Consider the following 17,601-nt stretch of genomic DNA (forward strand, 5'->3'; position numbering starts at 1 on the left):
CCCCCCCCCTCCCCCGTGGAAATCCTGAGGGCGTGAGTTAGCCCGGGGTGCGGGGGGGTGTGTTTCGTGCAGGGCGCAAGCGGTGCCAGAGCGCAAGGTGACCGGGCCGGGATCGGCTTTCACGGGGTAGCGGAGTGCCGTGTGTGCCACGGCCCCCCCGGGCTGCGCGCATCCCCCTCCCGCTCCGCGCGATGCTCGGGGGGGCACGGCGCAGTCCGGCCGCACGGGGCGGCGTGGCATGTAGGGTGCAGCGGGCACGCTGCGTGTCCCCGTGCCCTTCTTAGCGGGGGGAGGGGGACGTGCTGCCAGCTCAGCCCACAGAGGGCACGGAGCTTTCCCTACATAGAAGTGAGCGGTCCGGCGCGTGACGCCGGGCACCGCACCAAGCGGGACGCGGCACCGCTGCCCTCTGCGGAGCTCTGTCCGGACTGACCCCGGCACGAGGGGCCGCGTGCCCCGGGGGCAGCCCCGCATGGTGCCCAGGGCCGGGCTGCGCAGGGCGTGGACAGTTCGCTGTCCTTCTGCGGCTTTTTTTAGCCACGAAGGCTGGGCAGGTCCCACTTTGGGAAGCGGAGCAGAACAACAGGCGGCCCCAAGCAGAGGGGCTGCGAGGAGGAGGCGGGGGAGGCAGAGCCCGGCGCCGTGACGTCCCCTGGCTTTAACATTAACCAGAGGCGCGGGCTGCTGTGCCAGCTGCGGGGGGGGCTGCCCTGGCGGGGGCGGCGCGGGGGGATCGGGACCCCAACGTACCCCTCCATCCCCCACGTTGCACACTGCCGCGCGGCCGCAGCGTGGGGCCGCCCCATAGCAGGGTGTTGGCGTCACGGGAGGGATCTGGGGGCCACCCCACGGCCGCAGCGCTGCCCCCCACCCTCCCGCCCTGCGGTCAGTGACCTCGTGGCAGGGACGAGGTCGGGGCAGCGCGGCCGTGCTGCTGAGCGGCCGTGTGGCACCGTCCCAGGAAGGGTGGCCTCCCAGCAAAGGAGAACGCAGTTGGCTGGAGCCCGGAGCACCGCTACGCAGCTGGGTGGCCCCGGGGGGGTCGGCGTGGGCCGAGGGCCGGGGCCGCGTTGCAGCCCTGCGTGGGGCTCGATGAGCGCCAGAGGAGTCTGACAGCTGTGGTTTGAGTGGCCCAGCAAGGATCAGCGAGGGGCTGGAGGAGGTGTGTGGCGTCGGGGGCACGGAGGGGGGGTGGGTGGCAGCGCCTGGGGACGGGGCACAGCTGTAAATGGAATGGGGAGGATGAGGAGCCCCGAGGAGTGGGGCTGAGGCCGGAGGGCTGCGCTCGGTGCTCGGCTGTTGCCGCAGCTCTGCTCAGGGGCTGTGGGGGCTCGGTGCTCGGGACCCCCGCGCTGGGTCACCCCAAGCACCCACTACAGCTCAGAGGGACTCCAGCGGCTCTGCTCACCGACAGCGCCCGCCCCGCGGCCTCGGGCTGTACGCGGCTCCGGGCGGACCGCAGCAGCCACGCGCGGCCCTGAAGGCTCTGAGCCACGCGGCACCACCAGGGCCTCACGGCAGCGCCCGCAGCCACGCGCGAGTCCCCGGTGTCCGTGTCCCCGCCACGCATCACCAGCACCTCTGCCCCTGGGGCCACCCGAGAGCAGCCCCTCCCTGGGAAACACCCCCGGAACCGCTCACACGCAGCACTGCGGGGGGAGCGGCACCGCCGCACCGGGACCACCCCCGCCCCCCCCCCACGCTCCTGCACACCCCGACCCCAGGGCCGCCCCCTCTCCCCGAACCCGGGCGGGCGAAGGCGGCGCTGCGGGCGGTGCAGAGCCGGGGGGGGGGGGCGGCCCTTTGTTGCAGGCGGAGGGCGGAGCAGTCGGAGCCGCCCGGCACCGCCCCGCAGCCCCCCCGGGCGGGGAGACCCGGAGCCGCCCCGCGCTGCAGGCGGGTCCCGCGCCCCGAGCCGGTAAGCGGCGGTGCGTGCGTGAGTGTGCACGGCAGGCGTGCGGGGCGATGCGTGTGTGCGTGTGTGTGCACCCGCTGGGCGGCAGCTTATATACTTCTGTGAGCGGGCTGGGGGGGCGCGTGTGTGTGTGCTCGTGCACAGGAGGTGTGTAAGGCGGGGGGGGGGGGGCGCGTGCGCTCGCATGGGGTCCCCACGGCTGCGTGTGCGCAGTGGCAGCGGCTGCACAGAGCCCGCAAGAGCCGTGGGGGTGGCAGAGGGCCTGCGTGTGTGCAACGGTGTGTGCAACGCGTGCAGTGCGCGTGTCTGTGTGCACGCGGTGTGGGAGCACTCAGGCTGCGGGTGGGGGCTGCTGCTCCGCCGCGTGGGGCCGCACTCGTTGGGGCGTTTCCAGGTGTGGGCCGCGTGCTTCCCGTGCGCGTGTTTACGCGCGTGTCGGGGCGTGTTACACACGGTGCCTGCACGAGGAGGTGTGCACACAGCGTTGTGGCCGCGCCTGGGTCGGCTGCGAGGAGGTGCGTGCACTGTGTCACGCGTGGGATGTACACGCGCATCGTGTGTCCCACCTGTGTGAATGAATGCGTGCCGAGCGGGATGTCTGCGTGCTGCACGCGTGCTGCGTGTCCTGAGTGTGCACTGACACCGCACCGACAGCGCTCAGTGCCACCGCAGCCTCGGGGCTTCGGGTGCGGGACGGTCGGGGCAGTGCAGGTTGTGGGGTCTCAGCGTGTGCTCCTGCGGTGCCCTTGGGCTCCAGGACCCCCCCTCCTGCATGCAGCGCTCCGGTGAAAGGCGCTGCCGTGCCCGCGGGGAGCAGGGCCGAGGAGAGCGGTGCCGCTTTGGGCTCTGCGGGGCCAACGGTGGTGAGGAAGGGGTCACGCATCGCTGCACGGGGACCCCCTCCTTCCCGCATCCCCCATGCAGAAGTGCCTGAGCTCTGGGCCGGCCCATATGTGCGGTGCTCCGGCCCCGTCCTGTGCTGGGGATGCCCAACGCGTGGGCAACGCCCCGTGCAGCTCCAGGGTCAGCAGCGTTCATGGCCAACGTCTGCAGGGCGGGGACGGGGGGCTGCTGGGGGGCCCCGGGCCTCACGCACTGCAGGTTGGGCGCTGGTTCCAAGCGGGGCGTCCCCCCACTGCCAGCTGCGTGCAGCAGAGCAGAGCGGGTATGTTGCTGCCGTGCCCCCCACGCGTGGCCGCGGCTGTGGGCCCGAGGAAAGCCTTTTCCACGGGACGCAGGCTCGGGGCCGCCTGCGGAGCAGCCGAGCCGGGAGCATCAGTGCGGGCATCGGCACCGCCCGGCGCGGCTGCAGGTGCACGTGCTGCGCGCTCCCGCTCTGCGTGCACGGCCGAGGGGGCGGCGCGGGGTCCCGTGGGGGCGGCTCGAGGCCGTCTGGCGGATTCCACGGGGGTCAGAGCCGAGGGAGCGGAGCGGAGGGATTCAGCGTGGGAACGCGGTGCGAACACCGCGGCCCCGCCCGCAGCTGAGCCCGGGCCGCGGGTTTGGCTGTGCCCGCCCAGCACCTCGAGCCGCACCCCCGGCCCCACCGCCGCGGCCGATGCTGGGGTTGGCACGGCCGTGTGCGGGCAGGTGTGGGCACGGCGCGCAGGCACGGACACGCACACGCGCACGCGCACGCGCACGCCCGAGCAGGGGGCGCGGAGCCGCGGGTGCCCCCCGCGCTGGCACGCTGCGTGGGCAGGCGGAGGAGATAAATGGGAGCTCGGCGTAAACAGGCAGGGCTGCCAGCGGCGGCCCAGCAGCGCTTAAAGGCGCAGGCTCCGGCCCCGCTCCCCGCCGGCCCCGGGCGCTCTGCCCCTCGGCCCCGGGCCGCCCTTCCCGCGGGGCTCGCCGCTCGCTGGGGGCCGTCGCGCCGGGGCAGTGGGCGTCGCGCTGCGGGGGCCGCGCGTGGGCGATGTCCGGGTCCGCAGAGCCCCGCGTGGTCCCCTTTGGCGCCGTGGGACAGCGCTGCGGGGGCAGCGGCCGCGCTCGCACCCCATGCAGCGTGACGCTGTCCCACTCCGTGACGCAGAGCGCGTCCCGTCTGTGGCACTTCCCGGGCAAAGGGTGCTGATAAGGCGGCGGGGTGGAGCCGGCCGGGCCCAGGAAGGGGAGCGGGAGGGGAACCGGGCGCGGAGCGAGGCAGCGGCCCCGGCTGCTCCGGCCCTGGGCGCCAGGTACGGCCACCGCCGCGGGCAGCGCGGGTGAGCAGGGAGCGGTATAGCACGGTATAGCACGGCACGGCACGGTATAGCGCGGTATGGCACGGCGCGGCGCGGGGCACCCTCCGGCGGGGGCTCACTCGCCGAGGTGGCGGCGGCCCAGGGATGCGGGGCCGGGACGGGCAGCGTGGAACTGAACCCTGAGCGTGGGAGGGGGCGGCGAGCCCGGCCCCGGCCCCAGGAGGGCTGCTGAGGAGAGAGACCCTTTCCCCTTTCCCCTCGTTGCCATGGCAAAACAAGCAGCTGTCATTAATAACCGATTGCTATGGCAACCGCTGGACGAGCGCGGCGGTTCTCGGGAGGGTCTGCGTGCGCTGCGCAGCTGCGAGGACCCCCCGGCCCCGCACGGCACAGATTTGCGAGCGGCGGTACCACGCGTGCACCCTGCGTGGGCCGTGCCCGTTCCCCACGGACACAGCGATGGGGAGGCGAGACCCTGCCCCGCGCTGCGGGATGCCGCCCGCCGCCGACACCGCCGCTCGCGAGTTTTGTCCGTGGGGTGGTGTGGTACGGCCGCTGCGGGGCTGCCGTCGTTCCCCGGGCGGAGCGGCGGGCGCGGCGGAGCGCTCCTCCCGCAGCCCGTGGGGCGGCACAGACGGAGCGAAACGCACTGAAGGGCTCCGTGAGCAGCGGCGATCCCCCCCCGCCCCGCGCTCTGCCGGCGGCCTCGGGACGCCGCGGGGGCGGCCCTGCGTGACGGCTGCGGGCGCGTGGGAGCGCCGGGCCCTCCTCGCTGCGGCCAGCTGCTCGAGGCCGGCCGGGGGAGCTCACGGCAGCGGGGGCTGTGGGCGGGACCCCTCCTCGTGCCCCCTCCCCGGCGGGCCGCGCTGCCCCGGTTCCGGTCCCGTCGGGGCGGGACGGGGGCGGCGGTCTCGGCGGAAGGCACCGGGCTCGGCTCGGCACCCGGGCTCGGTTCCGCGCGGCCCGACGCCCCGTGCCGGTGCTCGCGCGTGGCGGGCACGGAGCCCCGTGTCGGGGCGGGGCGGGGCCGGGGGCGGAGCCGCGCTGTGCCGAGCGCCGCTGAGCCCCTCTCTCCCCGCAGATCTGCAGTGCCCGGGGCGGCTTCGCGGGACGCGGCGGAGGCCCGGCCCGGCCCGGCCCGGTTCGGTTCGGCTCGGCTCGGCTCGCCATGGTGCCGCGGCCGGCGCTGCCCGTCCTGGCGTACTCGGTGCTGGCGGTGGTGCTGCTCTCGGCGGCGGAGGAGCCCGTGCCGCGGGTCAGCCTGCCCTACGGTGAGTGTCCGCCATGGGGCGGGGTGGGCTTGGGGCCGCTCGACCCCGCGCACGTCGGGGGGGGGGAGGGAGGGGGAAAGGGGGAGGGGGGAGCCCCGACGGCGGGCGCTGCCCCGCGCGTCCCGCGGTACCGCCGGCCCGGGGGTGCGGGCTGCCCTCGCCCTCTGAAGCGGGGTGCGGGGTGCGGGGTGCGGGTTGGTCTCCTTCGACCGTGGGACGGAGCTGGCCCCGCCGCTCCGGTGTGGAAACGCCTTGTGACAGCCCGCGGGGCTCTGAGCCTGCACAACACTCCCAGCCGGCCCGGCAAGCTGGGGCTCGCCGCTCCGTGGGTGCCGGTAGCGGGGAGCAGCGGCCGGGGCTGTGTTTGTGTCCCCGTGTGTGGGGCTGTGGGGGTTTAGGAGGGGGCGAGCCGGCCGTGGGGGACTGTCCACGTGCTCCGGTTCCACTGCAGCAGTCGGGGTAGGTGCCAGCATTACCCCCCCCCCCCGCGACCACAAGTGCCGGTGGTCTGAACGGGCCCTTACTATACCCGGCCTCGGGGACTCCAGGTCCTGCTCGGCGCTGCTGCCAGAGATGGACAGCCCACAGTGAGCGGGGTCCTGGCAGGCAGAGCCCCCTCGCCCTGCAGGGCCACTCCTGGCCGCTGCCTGTGGCCGTGTGCCCGCAGTGACATCGGGGGTCAGCATCGGGACACTGCTGGGGGCAGCTGGGCTGGCTGCACTGCCTGGCACTGCAGCTGTGATGTGGCGTGGGCAGCCCACAAGTGGTGAGGCTCGTCGGGCTCCCAGGAGGTGTCCAAATCCAGCTGCCATTGCAAGCAGTGTCTGTCCCGTGCCGTCTCGTGGCTGGGGACAGCTGAGAGGGTGCGGTGGCTTTGGGTCAGGATGGTTCTGGCACAGGAACACTCCCTGGCTCCACGCGCTGCGGTTCTTTGACGTGGCCGTGGCCTTGCCACGTGCTCCTGGGACCGCCAGCCGTGGCTGCAGTGGCACCAGCAGATCTGAGATCTGCTCAGTGGGGTGGGATGGATGGGAGCCATGGCAGGCAGCGGGACAGGCCAGCTCAGCACCGTGCTGTGCCACACTGTGCCTGCACAGACCGGTTCTGGCCCAGCTCTGCCCTCCTGCAGCTGCTGCTCGGGCAAAAGCTGCAGCCTGGGCTCACAGCTACGGAGAGAGCCTCGGGGTCCTGACCTGGATGCAGCCCCACCGAGGAGAGGGTGGGGGGTGCGGGCTGGCAGTGCGCAGCCGGCAGTGGCTCCTGTGTGGGGCTTGTGGTTGGCAGGGGGAGGAGCAGGCGGGCTGCTCCCCTTGAGCGGCGGGATGTGCCTCCAGCAGGTTTGTCTGGAAGAAGCAGGTCTTGTCCTAACAGGTCCCCCTGGCAGCCAGCACAGGCTTCAGAGCTCCTGGGCTGGGTGAGCTTTGTGGGGTGCAGGGGCCCCGCTGCCCTTGTGTGCTGAGCCTGCCATGAGCGGCATCACCCTGGTGCCCGGGCATGGCAGCCCTTGGGGGAATGCAGCCCCCAAGTGCACCCCTATTGTGCTGCAGTGCTGCAGGGTAGGCAGTGGCTTAGGGCAGGTGCTGGGCCAGGTGCCCTGGATTGTGCCCAGGCTGCTGGGGGGGAGGCGGTGCCACACGGCCCTGTGCTGTGCTGTGCTTTCTGGGGAGCCCAGAGTGCTTGCAGGCACAGCAGGCCTGGTGCCAGCAGGGAGCTGAACTGGGAGTGCCATGTTCTGTGGGGCCGTGACAGCATCACTGCTGCGCTCCCCACAGTGACAGTGGGAGAGCAGGGAGAGGAGCAGGGTGCTGCCCCAGCAGTACTGCTGGCACCGGGCACAGCTGACACCGGGCAGGGCTTCGGGCAGGTCGGGGCTTCCCGGTGAGCTGTGGGTCAGGGGTGAGGGAGTTGGCAGTGTGAGTAAACCCGACGTGTCCCGCTGACACAGCTGGGTGCTCTGATTCAGAGGGCTGAGAGGAAGGGCTTCCGTGTCTGGGCCTCCCACACGGGATGGGCTCTGCCTGCCCTGGTTGGCAGGAGCTGCTGGGGCACGGCCAGGGAGCTCTGCCCCCGGCTCCGTGGGTCCCCAGGGATGGGCAGCGGGGCTGTGAGCCCTGGGGTCGTCCCAGGGCCCCGGATGCCGTGGCAGTGCAGATTCTGCCCTCGGGTGTTATTATGGCCGTGTGTGGTTTGTGGTGGTGCTGGGGCACAGCCAGCCCAGCCCATGCTGGTGGCCAAGGCCAGGGGGAGCGGGTCCCTCTGCAGCGCCCGCTTCCTTGCGTGCTTCCCAGCTCAGTGCCAACCTGCTGTGTGCAGAGCTGAGCCCTCGCTGTTCCCCGCAGACTCTGCTGAGCGCGTGGTGCAGCGCTTCGAGGTGCCCGAGGTCTCCAACTACACAGCACTGCTGCTGAGCCCGGACGGCGGCACGCTGTACCTGGGAGCACGTGAAGTGCTCTTTGCTGTCAACACCAGCCACTTCCAGCACGGTGTGCTGGCCCGCACGGTGAGCCCACGTGTGCTGCCAGCACCACGAGTCCGTGGCAAGGGCGGGGGACACGGAGCCCAGCTGTGGTGTGGGGTCGCAGTGCTTTGCGCAGCCGCTCAGGGCAGTGCAGAGGCAGTGCTGGCATTGGGTGCTCAGAGCCCGCTGCTGGCATCTGTCCGTCGCACTGGGGTCGAGTGGAGCCTCTGATATTGGGATCGTGGAGGGCCGTCGGGGAGCAGCTGCTGATTGGGCTCTCAGTGACTGTCCCTTCTCTGCAGCTGCCCTGGGGTGCAGATGAGGAGAAGAAGAGGCAGTGCGTGTTCAAGGGCAAGGACCCCCAGGTGAGCCCCTCTGCCTGGGATGTGTGCCTGGGCTGGGCAGTGCCCGGTGCCCGTGCTCAGGGTGGCTGAGCTGTGTCTCCGTCCCCTGCAGAGGGACTGTCACAACTACATCAAGATGCTGCTGCAGCTGAACAGCACCCACCTGTACACCTGCGGGACCTGTGCCTTCAGCCCCGCCTGCGCCTACATCGTGAGCTGGGGACGGGCTGGGGGCCCTGCGGGGTCCCCGGGGAGCACCGAGGCCTTCCCCCAGCTCACGGCCACATCCCCTCACAGAACGTGCAGCACTTCAGCCTGGAGCGGGACGCGTCGGGGAGGGTGCTGCTGGAGGACGGGAAGGGACGCTGCCCCTTCGACCCCGAGTACCGCTCCACCGCCGTCATGGTCGGTAAGGCACGCGCCCTGCGTCCCCCACGAGGAGCAGCGGGGCTGTGGACACGGCAGGCGGACCCCCGCGGGAGTGGGACCCCTGGGGGAGTGGGGCTGTGGGGCTGGGCCGGGTCCCAGCGCAGCATCTCTTGGGCAGATGGAGAGCTCTATGCTGGGACTGTCAGCAACTTCCAGGGCAACGAGCCCACCATCTACCGCAGCCAGGAGAGCCGCATTTCCCTGAAGACAGAGAACTCTCTCAGCTGGCTGCAGGGTGAGAGCTGGGCCGGGTGGTGGGCTGCGGGAGGCACGGGGCCGGAGGTGGGCGATGCTGACACTGCTGTCCTCCCAGATCCGGTGTTCGTGGGCTCAGCCTTCGTGCAGGAGAGCCTGCCTGCCGGCAACCCCGACGGCGATGATGACAAGGTCTACTTCTTCTTCAGTGAGACGGGCAAGGAGTTTGACTACTTTGAGAACACCATTGTGTCGCGCATTGCACGCGTGTGCAAGGTGGGTGGTAGGCAGCGGGCACACGGTGGGGGGAATGCACCCACGATGTCACTCAGCCCCAGAGTGTGGGAGGACATGGGGCTGCCCCGCGTATCTCTGTGTGCCGGTTCCCAGACGCCCTGGGGAGGAACCTGTGGGAGACCCCTCTAGGGCACTCACAGCTCTGCAGTGCCCACCCCCGGTGTTGGCAGCAGCATCCCTTCCTCACCTCCTCTGCCCACAAAGCCATTCTCCTCCTGTGCTGCACTTCCATTCTCCTGGGAATGCAGCTTTGCCTGTGCCTCCTCAAAACTGGGCTGCTCTGTCCACGGCCCTGCTGCTGCTGCATGAGTGGGTGCAGCCCTCTGCTGTTCACTGATGTGGGGTGGGGGCATCTCAGGGGCTCCTGGGACCCACTGCCCTCGCCCGTGCCCTGACTCCCAGTGCCCATACAGGGGGACCAGGGTGGGGAGCGGGTGCTGCAGCGGCGGTGGACGACGTTCCTGAAGGCACAGCTGCTCTGCTCGCACCCCGAGGACGGCTTCCCCTTCAACGTGCTGCAGGATGTCTTTGTGCTCACACCCGGGGAGCAGCGCTGGAGGGAGACGCTCTTCTATGGGGTCTTCACATCACAGTGGTGAGCGCAGCACGGGACCGGTGCTGCTGCCCGGGGCGGTGCAGGGGGTCCCGGCTGTGCCTCGGGGTCCCAGGGGCGCGTGGGGCTCAGCAGAGCCATGGTGTTTGACCGTGCATGTGCTCCCCACCAGGAACAAGGGCGGCCTAGGCAGCTCGGCGGTGTGCGCCTTCCCCATGCGCAGTGTGCAGAGGGCCTTTGGTGGGCTCTACAAGGAGGTGAACCGCGAGACGCAGCAGTGGTACACCGACACCAGCCCGGTCCCAGAGCCGCGGCCAGGCACGGTACGCACCGCGCGGTGGGAGCGGGACGGGGCTGCCTCGGTCTGCCCGGCTCCCTGGGAGCACGGCTGCACGCGGCCCCGGCCAACCCCGCTCTCTCCGCAGTGCATCACCAGCCACACGCGGCACCTGAAGATCAACTCGTCCCTGCAGATGCCGGACCGTGTGCTGAACTTCGTCAAAGACCACTTCCTGATGGACAGCCCTGTGCGCAGCCAACCCCTGCTGCTGCAGAGCCGCCTGCGCTACCAGCAGATCGGCGTGCACCGCGTGCAGGGGCTGCGCGGCGTCCACGACGTCCTCTTCCTGGGCACGGGTGGGTGCAGCCCGGGGGCTGGGCAGCGTCGGGGGATGGGTGCTGTGTGCCCCCAGCGCCGCTCAGCACGGTCGCTGTGTTTGCAGACGACGGCCGCTTGCACAAGGCGGTGCGTGTGAACCACCGGGTGCACATCATCGAGGAGATCCGCCTCTTCCCCACTGGGCAGCCCATCCTGCAGCTGCTGTTGGACCACGAGCAGGCAAGAGCAGAGCACGGGGGGGCTGGGGTGGGGGGGGCTGCGTGGCACGTGGACCTGCTGGTGGGTTGAGACTTCCCTTCCTGTCCTTGCCAGAGTCGCACTGTGCCGGAAATTGCAACTCCAAGCTCAGGGTTGTATAGCCCATAGGGGTCCAGGCACGCGGGGTCCATCCCCACCGCAGCTGTCGGGGCTGTGTGACTGACACTCCTGTGCCTCCTCCCCACAGGGCCTGGTCTATGCGGCCTCCTACACGGCGGTGGCTCAGGTGCCCTTCTCCAACTGCAGTCTGTACCGGAGCTGCGGCGAGTGTGTGCTGGCACGGGACCCCTTCTGTGCCTGGAGCCACGGTGCCTGCCGCAGCATCGCCCCACACCCCCCGGCACATCCCCAGTAAGTGCTGCACCCCACCAGTGCTCCGTCTTCCTCAGTGCTGCACCCCCCCTGCAGCCCCCAGACCCCTGACCTCCCTCTGTGCCTCAGGCTCTGGGCCCAGGACATCGAAGGCGCCGAGACAGAGCGGCTGTGCCAACCAGGCAACGTGTCCCAGCCCCGGCCCCGCGTCCTGCTGCCCCCAGGTGAGATCCTGCATGTCCCCCTGGCACCCACGGCGTCAGGTCCCACAGCCTCGCTGACATCCCCGCTTCTGTCCCACAGCCTCGGGCACCCCGTGCCAGCGGATCCAGCTGCCACCCAACGCGGTGCAGCCGCTGCCGTGCCGGCTGCTCTCCAACCTGGCATCGCGGCGCTGGCTGCACAACGGGACCCCCGTCAACGCCTCCTACCTGGTGCTGCCCGAGGGGGCCCTCATCCTGGTGGGCAGCCCTGAGCGCGCGGGCACCTACGAGTGCTGGTCGCTGGAGGAGGGCTTCCGCAAGCTGATGGCCAGCTACTGCGTGGCTGTGCGGGAGCCCGGAGGGAGGGGCTTCACCGCACCAGAGACCGTCAGCACCTCGAGGAGCACCTCGGCCGTGGGCAGCATCGCGGCGCGGCTGGACGGCAAGACGTACTGGACAGAGTTCCTGGTGATGAGCGGGCTGTTTGCTGCTGCCGTGCTCGTGCTGATCCTCTTCCTCCTGCACCGTCACTGCGACGGCGTGAAGGCGCTGGTGGAGCCCGGGGACGCCGGCCGGCCGCAGAAGACGCCCCGCAAAGCAGTGGAGAGCCTGCCCCTGAACGGCAGCAGCCTGCCCAACACGGCGCCCGAGCACAAGGGCTACCAGGCGCTGCAGGACAACTACATCGTCAGCACCCCCGTGCACGAGCTGCCGGGCACCACGCGTGCCTTCTCTGAGTCGGAGAAGCGGCCCCTCCACGTGCGGGACAGCTTTGTGGAGGTGTCCCCTGCCTGCCAAAGACCCCGCGTGCGCCTGGGCTCCGAGATCCAGGACTCGGTGGTGTGAGCGGACGGAGCCCAGCCCTCGCACACCGCTCTGCTCTGCTGAGCCTCGCCGGCTGGGATCGGTGTTCATCTGTGTGTGCATGCCTGGAGCCCGGCCCCGCCGTGCTGCCCGCCCTGCTTGGGGGTCCTGGGCACTGCCTCGGGATGGGGCTGGCAGAGGGCACCGCATGCCGTGCAGGGATGGTCGGACGGTCCCCATCCCCGCGCCGGCGCAGCCCCGTCTATGCAGAGGGCTGGGGGAGGCCGCAGCCCCCGCTGCCCCGACTCACTGTGACGTCCCACTGCGGGCCCGGAGCCGTGTGTATGGCCGGGTGGTGCTGGTGCGTGGTGGCCCCGTGGATGTGGTGTGTGTCTGTGCTTGGTTCGTTTTTAATACGTTGAAAATGTGAATTGTGTCCTGGGGAGGGAGCAGACAGCGGCGCTCACCCTGCGCCGGGACGGAGCACCGTGCTGCGTATCTCGTGTCCCCACTGTGCGTGTGCAGAAACGTCTGTGGTTTTTATCTAAAGTCCAGGTGTCTCCTTTGTACGTGTGTGTGCTGCTGCGCCCTCAGATGTGGGGCCACGGCCCCTTCCCAGAGCTGGGCCCATCCTGTGGGCTGGCTCCCGTGGGCCAGGTGTGCGTGGCCGTGCCAGCACCCAGCTCCAGGCCAGGATCCCCGGGACCCCGCTGCAGGTCTGCAGCAGTGCTCTGCTGTTGGAGGTCCCAGCTGCGTGGTGACGCAGGGCAGCAGCTCCGGAGCATGGCATGGTGCTCCTTATCTGCCTCGTGCCTGGGAAGCAGTGAGCTCTGCACCGAAGCCGGCGTGCTGGGGCAGGCTTCCCTGGGACCCGCAGTGCCTCGCTGCTGCCAGGACGCTGTTCCACACTTCCTGCCCAGCCTGTTCTGGGACATCAAAAAAGCCACCGGAGGCATCGGCTGCTGCCGTGCCAGCAGACACGGCCCGCGGGCTGCGGTGGGCAGATAGCACCGTCACCTCCAGGCTGCGAGCTGGAAGGGCCCGCACCGCTGGGGGTGAGCGGCCGGGACGTGAGAAACAGCTGCGAGCCGGGGCCGGGGATCCGGCACTGCGGGGGGACCCTGCGGCCCCGGGCACTGCAGCCGCCCCAGCGCTGCTCGGGAACGCCGCGGGCTCCCTGCACAGAGCCGCTCCGGCAGGCAGCCAGCACCAACCCGCTGGATGAACAGACACAAAGGGCCCTTGCGCTGCCCGCAGCAAAGGTACTGCTCGCTTGCCCTGGATTTCCCTTTGTGCCTCCTGCTAGAGAGCAGAGCTCTTTGTGCGGTGCCTGCTGAGCGCGCTGGGAACGGCCTCTGGTTCTCCCAAGGAGGGAGGGGTCCTGCACCGAGCTTGTTCCCCCCCGCCAAACGGGGACCCCCCGTTCCCAGGAGCTGCAGCTGGCTGAGGGCAGGGGGCTGGCGGGGGGCCACGTCCCCAGCACCCTCTTGGCAGCGGTCCTGCAGCACTCACACCCCGCTCCTCCCTCCCCCAGCGTGAGACAAAGGCCACTGGCAGCAGGACCAGGTTGGGGGTGAAACCAGAGCCCTTTATTTGTCCTCTCCGGAGCACAAAGGAAGGGGCCAGGCCCTGCCTGCTCCAGGCAGAGCAGTGGCTGAGCATGAGCCTAAGGCAGAGAGGAAAGAACTGGAAAATGAGAACAGACCCTGAGTGTATTGGTGCTGAAACAAGGAGCGCAGCCCCTGTGCCCCAGGGCAGCAAAGGGACGGCACTGCTGGGATGGCACATCCAAAGTGCTAGTGGGTTATTGCTTGGACTGCTCCACATGGTGCAGGAAAGCCCCATGGAAGAGCAGCAGAAGGCACGTATGGCACTGTGGGCGGAGAAGGGGCTGTGCTGGATGCAGTGTGACACCTCCGTGCCTGCCCTGACACAACGCAGAGCTGTGCTCGTGTGAGGGGTGAAAATATCTGCTGCTGGGACAGCCAAGCTGCCGCCTGCAGGGAGCCCCACGGGGCTGTGAGGACACCTGCACCGATGCCCACCAGGCACTGGGGAGCAGACTCCTGCCCTAGAGCATGGTGCAGTGCTGCCGGGCTGGGGAGGAGCAGGGCCTTGGCTGCTCTCCCCAGAAGAGAGAACATCTGAGATAACAAAGAGCTGCGGCAGCTGGAAAAGCAGATCTGCAGAAGAGCCACAGGGCCCTCACAGGACAATCTTGAAGGAGCTGTAAGAGATACAACACGTTCTGCACCTCCTTGCTGCATTAGAAGTGGTTTGTGAGCAATCAGTGCTCTGGGGACGTGCTGTGCCTTGCTGCTCTGATAAGTGCTGCCCCAAAGCCAGCACAGCAGCAGGGTGGGCTGACCCCTGGGGCCCCCTGTGCTGCTGGAGGCCGCGTACCTGACAAAGTCTGGGCAGCGGGAGATGACATGCTGGAACTCGGAGATGTTGATGGTGCCATCCTTGTCAATGTCAGACTCCTCCAGGATCTGCACGAGAGGCAGTGAGCACTGAGCTCCCTGGGGCCAGCACCACGCAGTGCTCCCTGCCCAGCCCGGGTCCTCACGTTCTGGATGAGCTGCTCCATCTCGGTGCTACTCAGCTGTGCCTCGCCTTGCCCTGTCAGGCAGTTCACCACCTTCTCCAGATCCTTCCCATCCAGAGTCCCATCGTCGTCAAAGTCTTTGGGCAGAAAAATATTACATTTCTGTAGGGCCCCTGTGACTTAAGTCACAAGCACCCACGCTCAGAGGGGGCTGGGTCAACTCGTGGGGATGGCAGCTCCAAGTACAGAGGGTGTCCCCGCAAGCACAGTAGGCACTGCCAGCCCCTGCCAACTGCCCCCAGCCACTGGCTGGGATCCCAGGACACTGCATCACACCCAGGGTTACCAAAGATGCGGAAGGCGTAGTGGGATTTGACATCTGAGGTGGCAGTGTCACTGAAGACGCTCAGCATGTCGAGGAAGTCTTCAAAGGACATGCTGTCATCCTCATCCGCTGAGGTGGAGAACACATGGCAGATCCGGTGCCGGAAGGGGTTTGCCTGCCAAGACGGGGAAGGCTCAGGGCAGGGCCGGTGCGGACCCATGAGGAGCAGAGCTCCGCTCCGACCCCACCCCCCCGGTGCGGCCGTGCCATCGCACAGCGGGGCCCTGGGGCCGCTCCGTGCGGGACGGAGGAAAAGATCCGTGGGTGAAGCACTGCCCCAGTGCCGCACGGTGAGCACGGCGCGCTCCCAGCACCGGGTACCGTACCCGCAGCTCCGGCAGCGTCAGGATCTGACTCGCGGGGACGCGCACGGAGCGGGCGTTCTCCCTCTGCTCCTTTGGCAGCAGCTCACTGAACCTCTTGTAGGCACTTGAGGAGGCGAGAACAAAGCCCGATCTGTGCGGGAGTGCGCGGGGCAGCCCTGGGGCGGGGAGGGGGGGGGGGGGCAGCGCGGACCCCCAGGCAGCACCGCGCGGGGCCGGCCCTGCCGCCCGCCCCGTCCAGGAGCGGTCCGGAGCCGCTCTCCGAGCCCCAGAGCCGCTTGCTCCGCCCGGCGGGGCCGCACCCGCGCACTTCGCACCCCGGGGGCACGAACGCGGCCCGGCCCCCCCCCCCCCGCGGGGAGCAGCTCCCAGGGTAAGCAGTGCTCGCAGGGCGGGGAGAATGCCCAGGGCTGAGCCCCCTCCCACAGAGCTTTCCCCCCCCCACTGGCACTTACAGCAGAATCTCCTGCTTGTTCAGAAACGTCAGCTCCTGCGGGGAGAGTGCGGTCAGCCCCGGGTGCCCCGAGGGGAGCGACTCCGCCCCGGCCACAGCCCTGGACTCCCCCCACTCACTGTGTCCCGCGATCCGGGAGCTCGCCCACACACGGGACCCTGCATCCCCGATCCCTCGGTCCCCCCCACCCGGCATCCCCCGACCTGGTACTCCCCCAGCGCCTCTCGCGGCAGCAGGCTGCTGGAGCCCCCCATGGCGTCGGGCACCACTTCCTCCTCGCGCGTTACTCCGCCTCTCCCGTGACAACGTCCCGCCCCGGGGCGGGTTCGCGCTGCACGTAGCACCGCCCCGGCCCTGCGCGGCACCCGCGGCGTGAGCTGGGAGGGCAGGTGCGTGGCGTGGCTGGGTGGGAGATCGGCGCGACCTGGGACGGATCGGGCGCAGTGCGGGATGGGATGAACGTCGGGGACGGGGGGGCAGCGCCGGGGGCGGGGTTGGCCCACTCGTGCTCACGTTCCCCTCCGTCAGGTTCCCGGTGGCACCGAGCATGGCGGCGGGGACCAGTGAGGACCAAGAGCAGCTGGGGCTGCAGGACACTCCTCAGCCCAAGGACTTCGAGTACCGCGAGGATGAGTTCATCCTGGAGGGCGTCTCCTGGCCGGGCGCCGCGCTGTCCCGCTTTGACCGGGAGCTGCTGGGGGCCTGGCAGGAGCGCATGGAGCGGGGGCTGTTCCGGTACCGCCTGGCGGAGCTGCCCACCCGCGTGCTGCCCGGCACCATGCGCCTGCTGGCACAGCTCAACGTGCAGCGCAGCACCGAGCGCAGGCGGCCGCAGCCGGTGCACAGCCTGACGCAGCCCTTCGACCCCCAGCAGTTCAACTTCACGCAGATCCGCCCTGGGGAGGAACTGCTGCGCCTGCGCCGGAGGACCTCGGCCGAGAGCGACCGCGCATCCGCCGACCACGTGCTGGTGGTGATCAACGTCAGCCCCCTGGAGCGCGGCCACGTGCTGCTGCTGCCGGAGCCCACGCTGTGCCTGCCGCAAGTCCTCACCCCGGAGCTGCTGCGCGTAGGGCTGGAGGCCGTGCTGCTCAGCGCCCAGCCCGGCTTCCGCGTGGGCTTCAACAGCCTGGGGGCCTCGGCCTCCGTCAACCACCTGCACATGCACGGCTTCTACCTGGCCCACCCGCTGCTGGTGGAGGCGGCGCCGGCCGAGCCGCTCTGCCCCGCGCGGGGGCTCAGCCTGCTGCGCGAGGCCCCGGCGCCGGCGCTGCTGTTCTACACGGAGGGCGGCGGCCTGGAGACGCTGGCCCGGGACGTGTGCAGGGCGGCCGCCCACCTGCTGGCCCTGGGCTTGGCCTACAACGTGTTTGTGACGCGGGGTGCCCCTCCCGAGGGTTCTGCCGGCCCCGGGCCCGGCGCGGGGCTGAGGCTGCTGCTGTGGGCCCGGAGGCCGCGCTTCGAGGCCGAGCACGGCGCGGCCTTCAACGTGGCGCTGTGCGAGCTGGCCGGGCTCCTGCCCCTGTCCGCAGCCGCGGCCTTCGAGGGGCTGCGCGAGGCCGAGGCGCTGCGCGCCATCCGCCGCCCCCTGCTCCCGGAGCCGGACCTGCGCCGCCTCGCTGCCGAGCTGCTACGGCTGCTGGAGGACTGAGCGCCGCGGCGGGAACGCTGCCAGCCAATCGCGGGGAGCGGCGGCTGCGGCCGCGTCACCGGTCCGGAGCCGCTCTAGCTGGTGGTGCCGTGCTCTCTATGGTCGAGTGGAGGCGGTGGTCCCGTTGCCATGGGAACGGCGGTGGCCCCAAGCAGCGCCATGGAGGCCGACGGCGGCGGCGTGAGGACCGCAGCTCCGAGCTGGTCTGTCGCTCCCGGGGACGGGGATGGGGCTGCCATCTCCAGCCCGGGACCGCGAAGGAAGCAGAGGAAGTGCAGGCGAGTGCTGTGGGGGGAGGCGGTCCTCGGCCTGAGCCCGTCTGCGTGTCCGCGTCCGTGTCCGCGTCCCTGCCCGTTGGGAGCTGTCCGCCCGGAGCGCGTTGCACACATAAAGCGTGTC

The 17,601-nt window shown here is 70.2% G+C and overlaps 3 protein-coding genes across 3 annotated transcripts; 2 read left to right on the plus strand and 1 right to left on the minus strand.

Annotated features, from left to right (window-relative positions):
* The first annotated feature begins 5,182 nt into the window (after positions 1-5,182).
* On the plus strand, positions 5,183-12,390 carry SEMA4B (semaphorin 4B). Its single transcript, XM_065734142.1, has 14 exons — positions 5,183-5,369; positions 7,709-7,869; positions 8,130-8,192; positions 8,284-8,382; positions 8,469-8,580; positions 8,719-8,835; positions 8,914-9,071; positions 9,506-9,687; positions 9,818-9,968; positions 10,071-10,281; positions 10,368-10,483; positions 10,710-10,873; positions 10,964-11,058; positions 11,138-12,390. The coding sequence occupies exons 1-14, from the start codon at positions 5,267-5,269 to the stop codon at positions 11,881-11,883; spliced, it is 2,478 nt and encodes an 825-aa protein (XP_065590214.1). The 5' UTR covers positions 5,183-5,266; the 3' UTR covers positions 11,884-12,390.
* A 1,018-nt stretch (positions 12,391-13,408) lies between these two features.
* CIB1 (calcium and integrin binding 1) lies at positions 13,409-15,835 on the minus strand. Its single transcript, XM_065734143.1, has 7 exons — positions 15,755-15,835; positions 15,553-15,587; positions 15,101-15,203; positions 14,736-14,889; positions 14,411-14,526; positions 14,245-14,333; positions 13,409-14,068 (listed from the first exon to the last, which is right to left on the minus strand). The coding sequence occupies exons 1-7, from the start codon at positions 15,803-15,805 to the stop codon at positions 14,047-14,049; spliced, it is 570 nt and encodes a 189-aa protein (XP_065590215.1). The 5' UTR covers positions 15,806-15,835; the 3' UTR covers positions 13,409-14,046.
* A 247-nt stretch (positions 15,836-16,082) lies between these two features.
* Positions 16,083-17,202, plus strand: GDPGP1 (GDP-D-glucose phosphorylase 1). The gene has a single exon (XM_065734346.1). It carries the CDS (start codon positions 16,099-16,101, stop codon positions 17,200-17,202), a length of 1,104 nt encoding a protein of 367 aa, XP_065590418.1. The 5' UTR covers positions 16,083-16,098.
* The last annotated feature ends 399 nt before the right edge of the window (positions 17,203-17,601 follow it).

This window comes from Cyrtonyx montezumae, unplaced genomic scaffold, assembly GCF_038088225.1.
Source record: "Cyrtonyx montezumae isolate F1298 unplaced genomic scaffold, pur_monq_1.0 scaffold_17, whole genome shotgun sequence".
NCBI classification, from domain to species: Eukaryota; Metazoa; Chordata; class Aves; order Galliformes; family Odontophoridae; genus Cyrtonyx; species Cyrtonyx montezumae.

Coding starts and splice junctions, on each gene's coding strand:
- SEMA4B (XM_065734142.1), top strand. CDS start 5,267: ATGGTGCCGCGGCCGGCGCTGCCCGTCCTGGCGTACTCGGTGCTGGCG. Junction 8,581..8,718: donor CTCCACCGCCGTCATGGTCG/GTAAGGCACGCG, acceptor TCTCTTGGGCAG/ATGGAGAGCTCTATGCTGGG. Junction 9,688..9,817: donor GGGGTCTTCACATCACAGTG/GTGAGCGCAGCA, acceptor GCTCCCCACCAG/GAACAAGGGCGGCCTAGGCA.
- GDPGP1 (XM_065734346.1), top strand. CDS start 16,099: ATGGCGGCGGGGACCAGTGAGGACCAAGAGCAGCTGGGGCTGCAGGAC.
- CIB1 (XM_065734143.1), bottom strand. CDS start 15,805: ATGGGGGGCTCCAGCAGCCTGCTGCCGCGAGAGGCGCTGGGGGAGTAC. Junction 15,588..15,754: donor AGGCGCTGGGGGAGTACCAG/GTCGGGGGATGC, acceptor CTCTCCCCGCAG/GAGCTGACGTTTCTGAACAA. Junction 14,334..14,410: donor TGGAGCAGCTCATCCAGAAC/GTGAGGACCCGG, acceptor CCTCTCGTGCAG/ATCCTGGAGGAGTCTGACAT.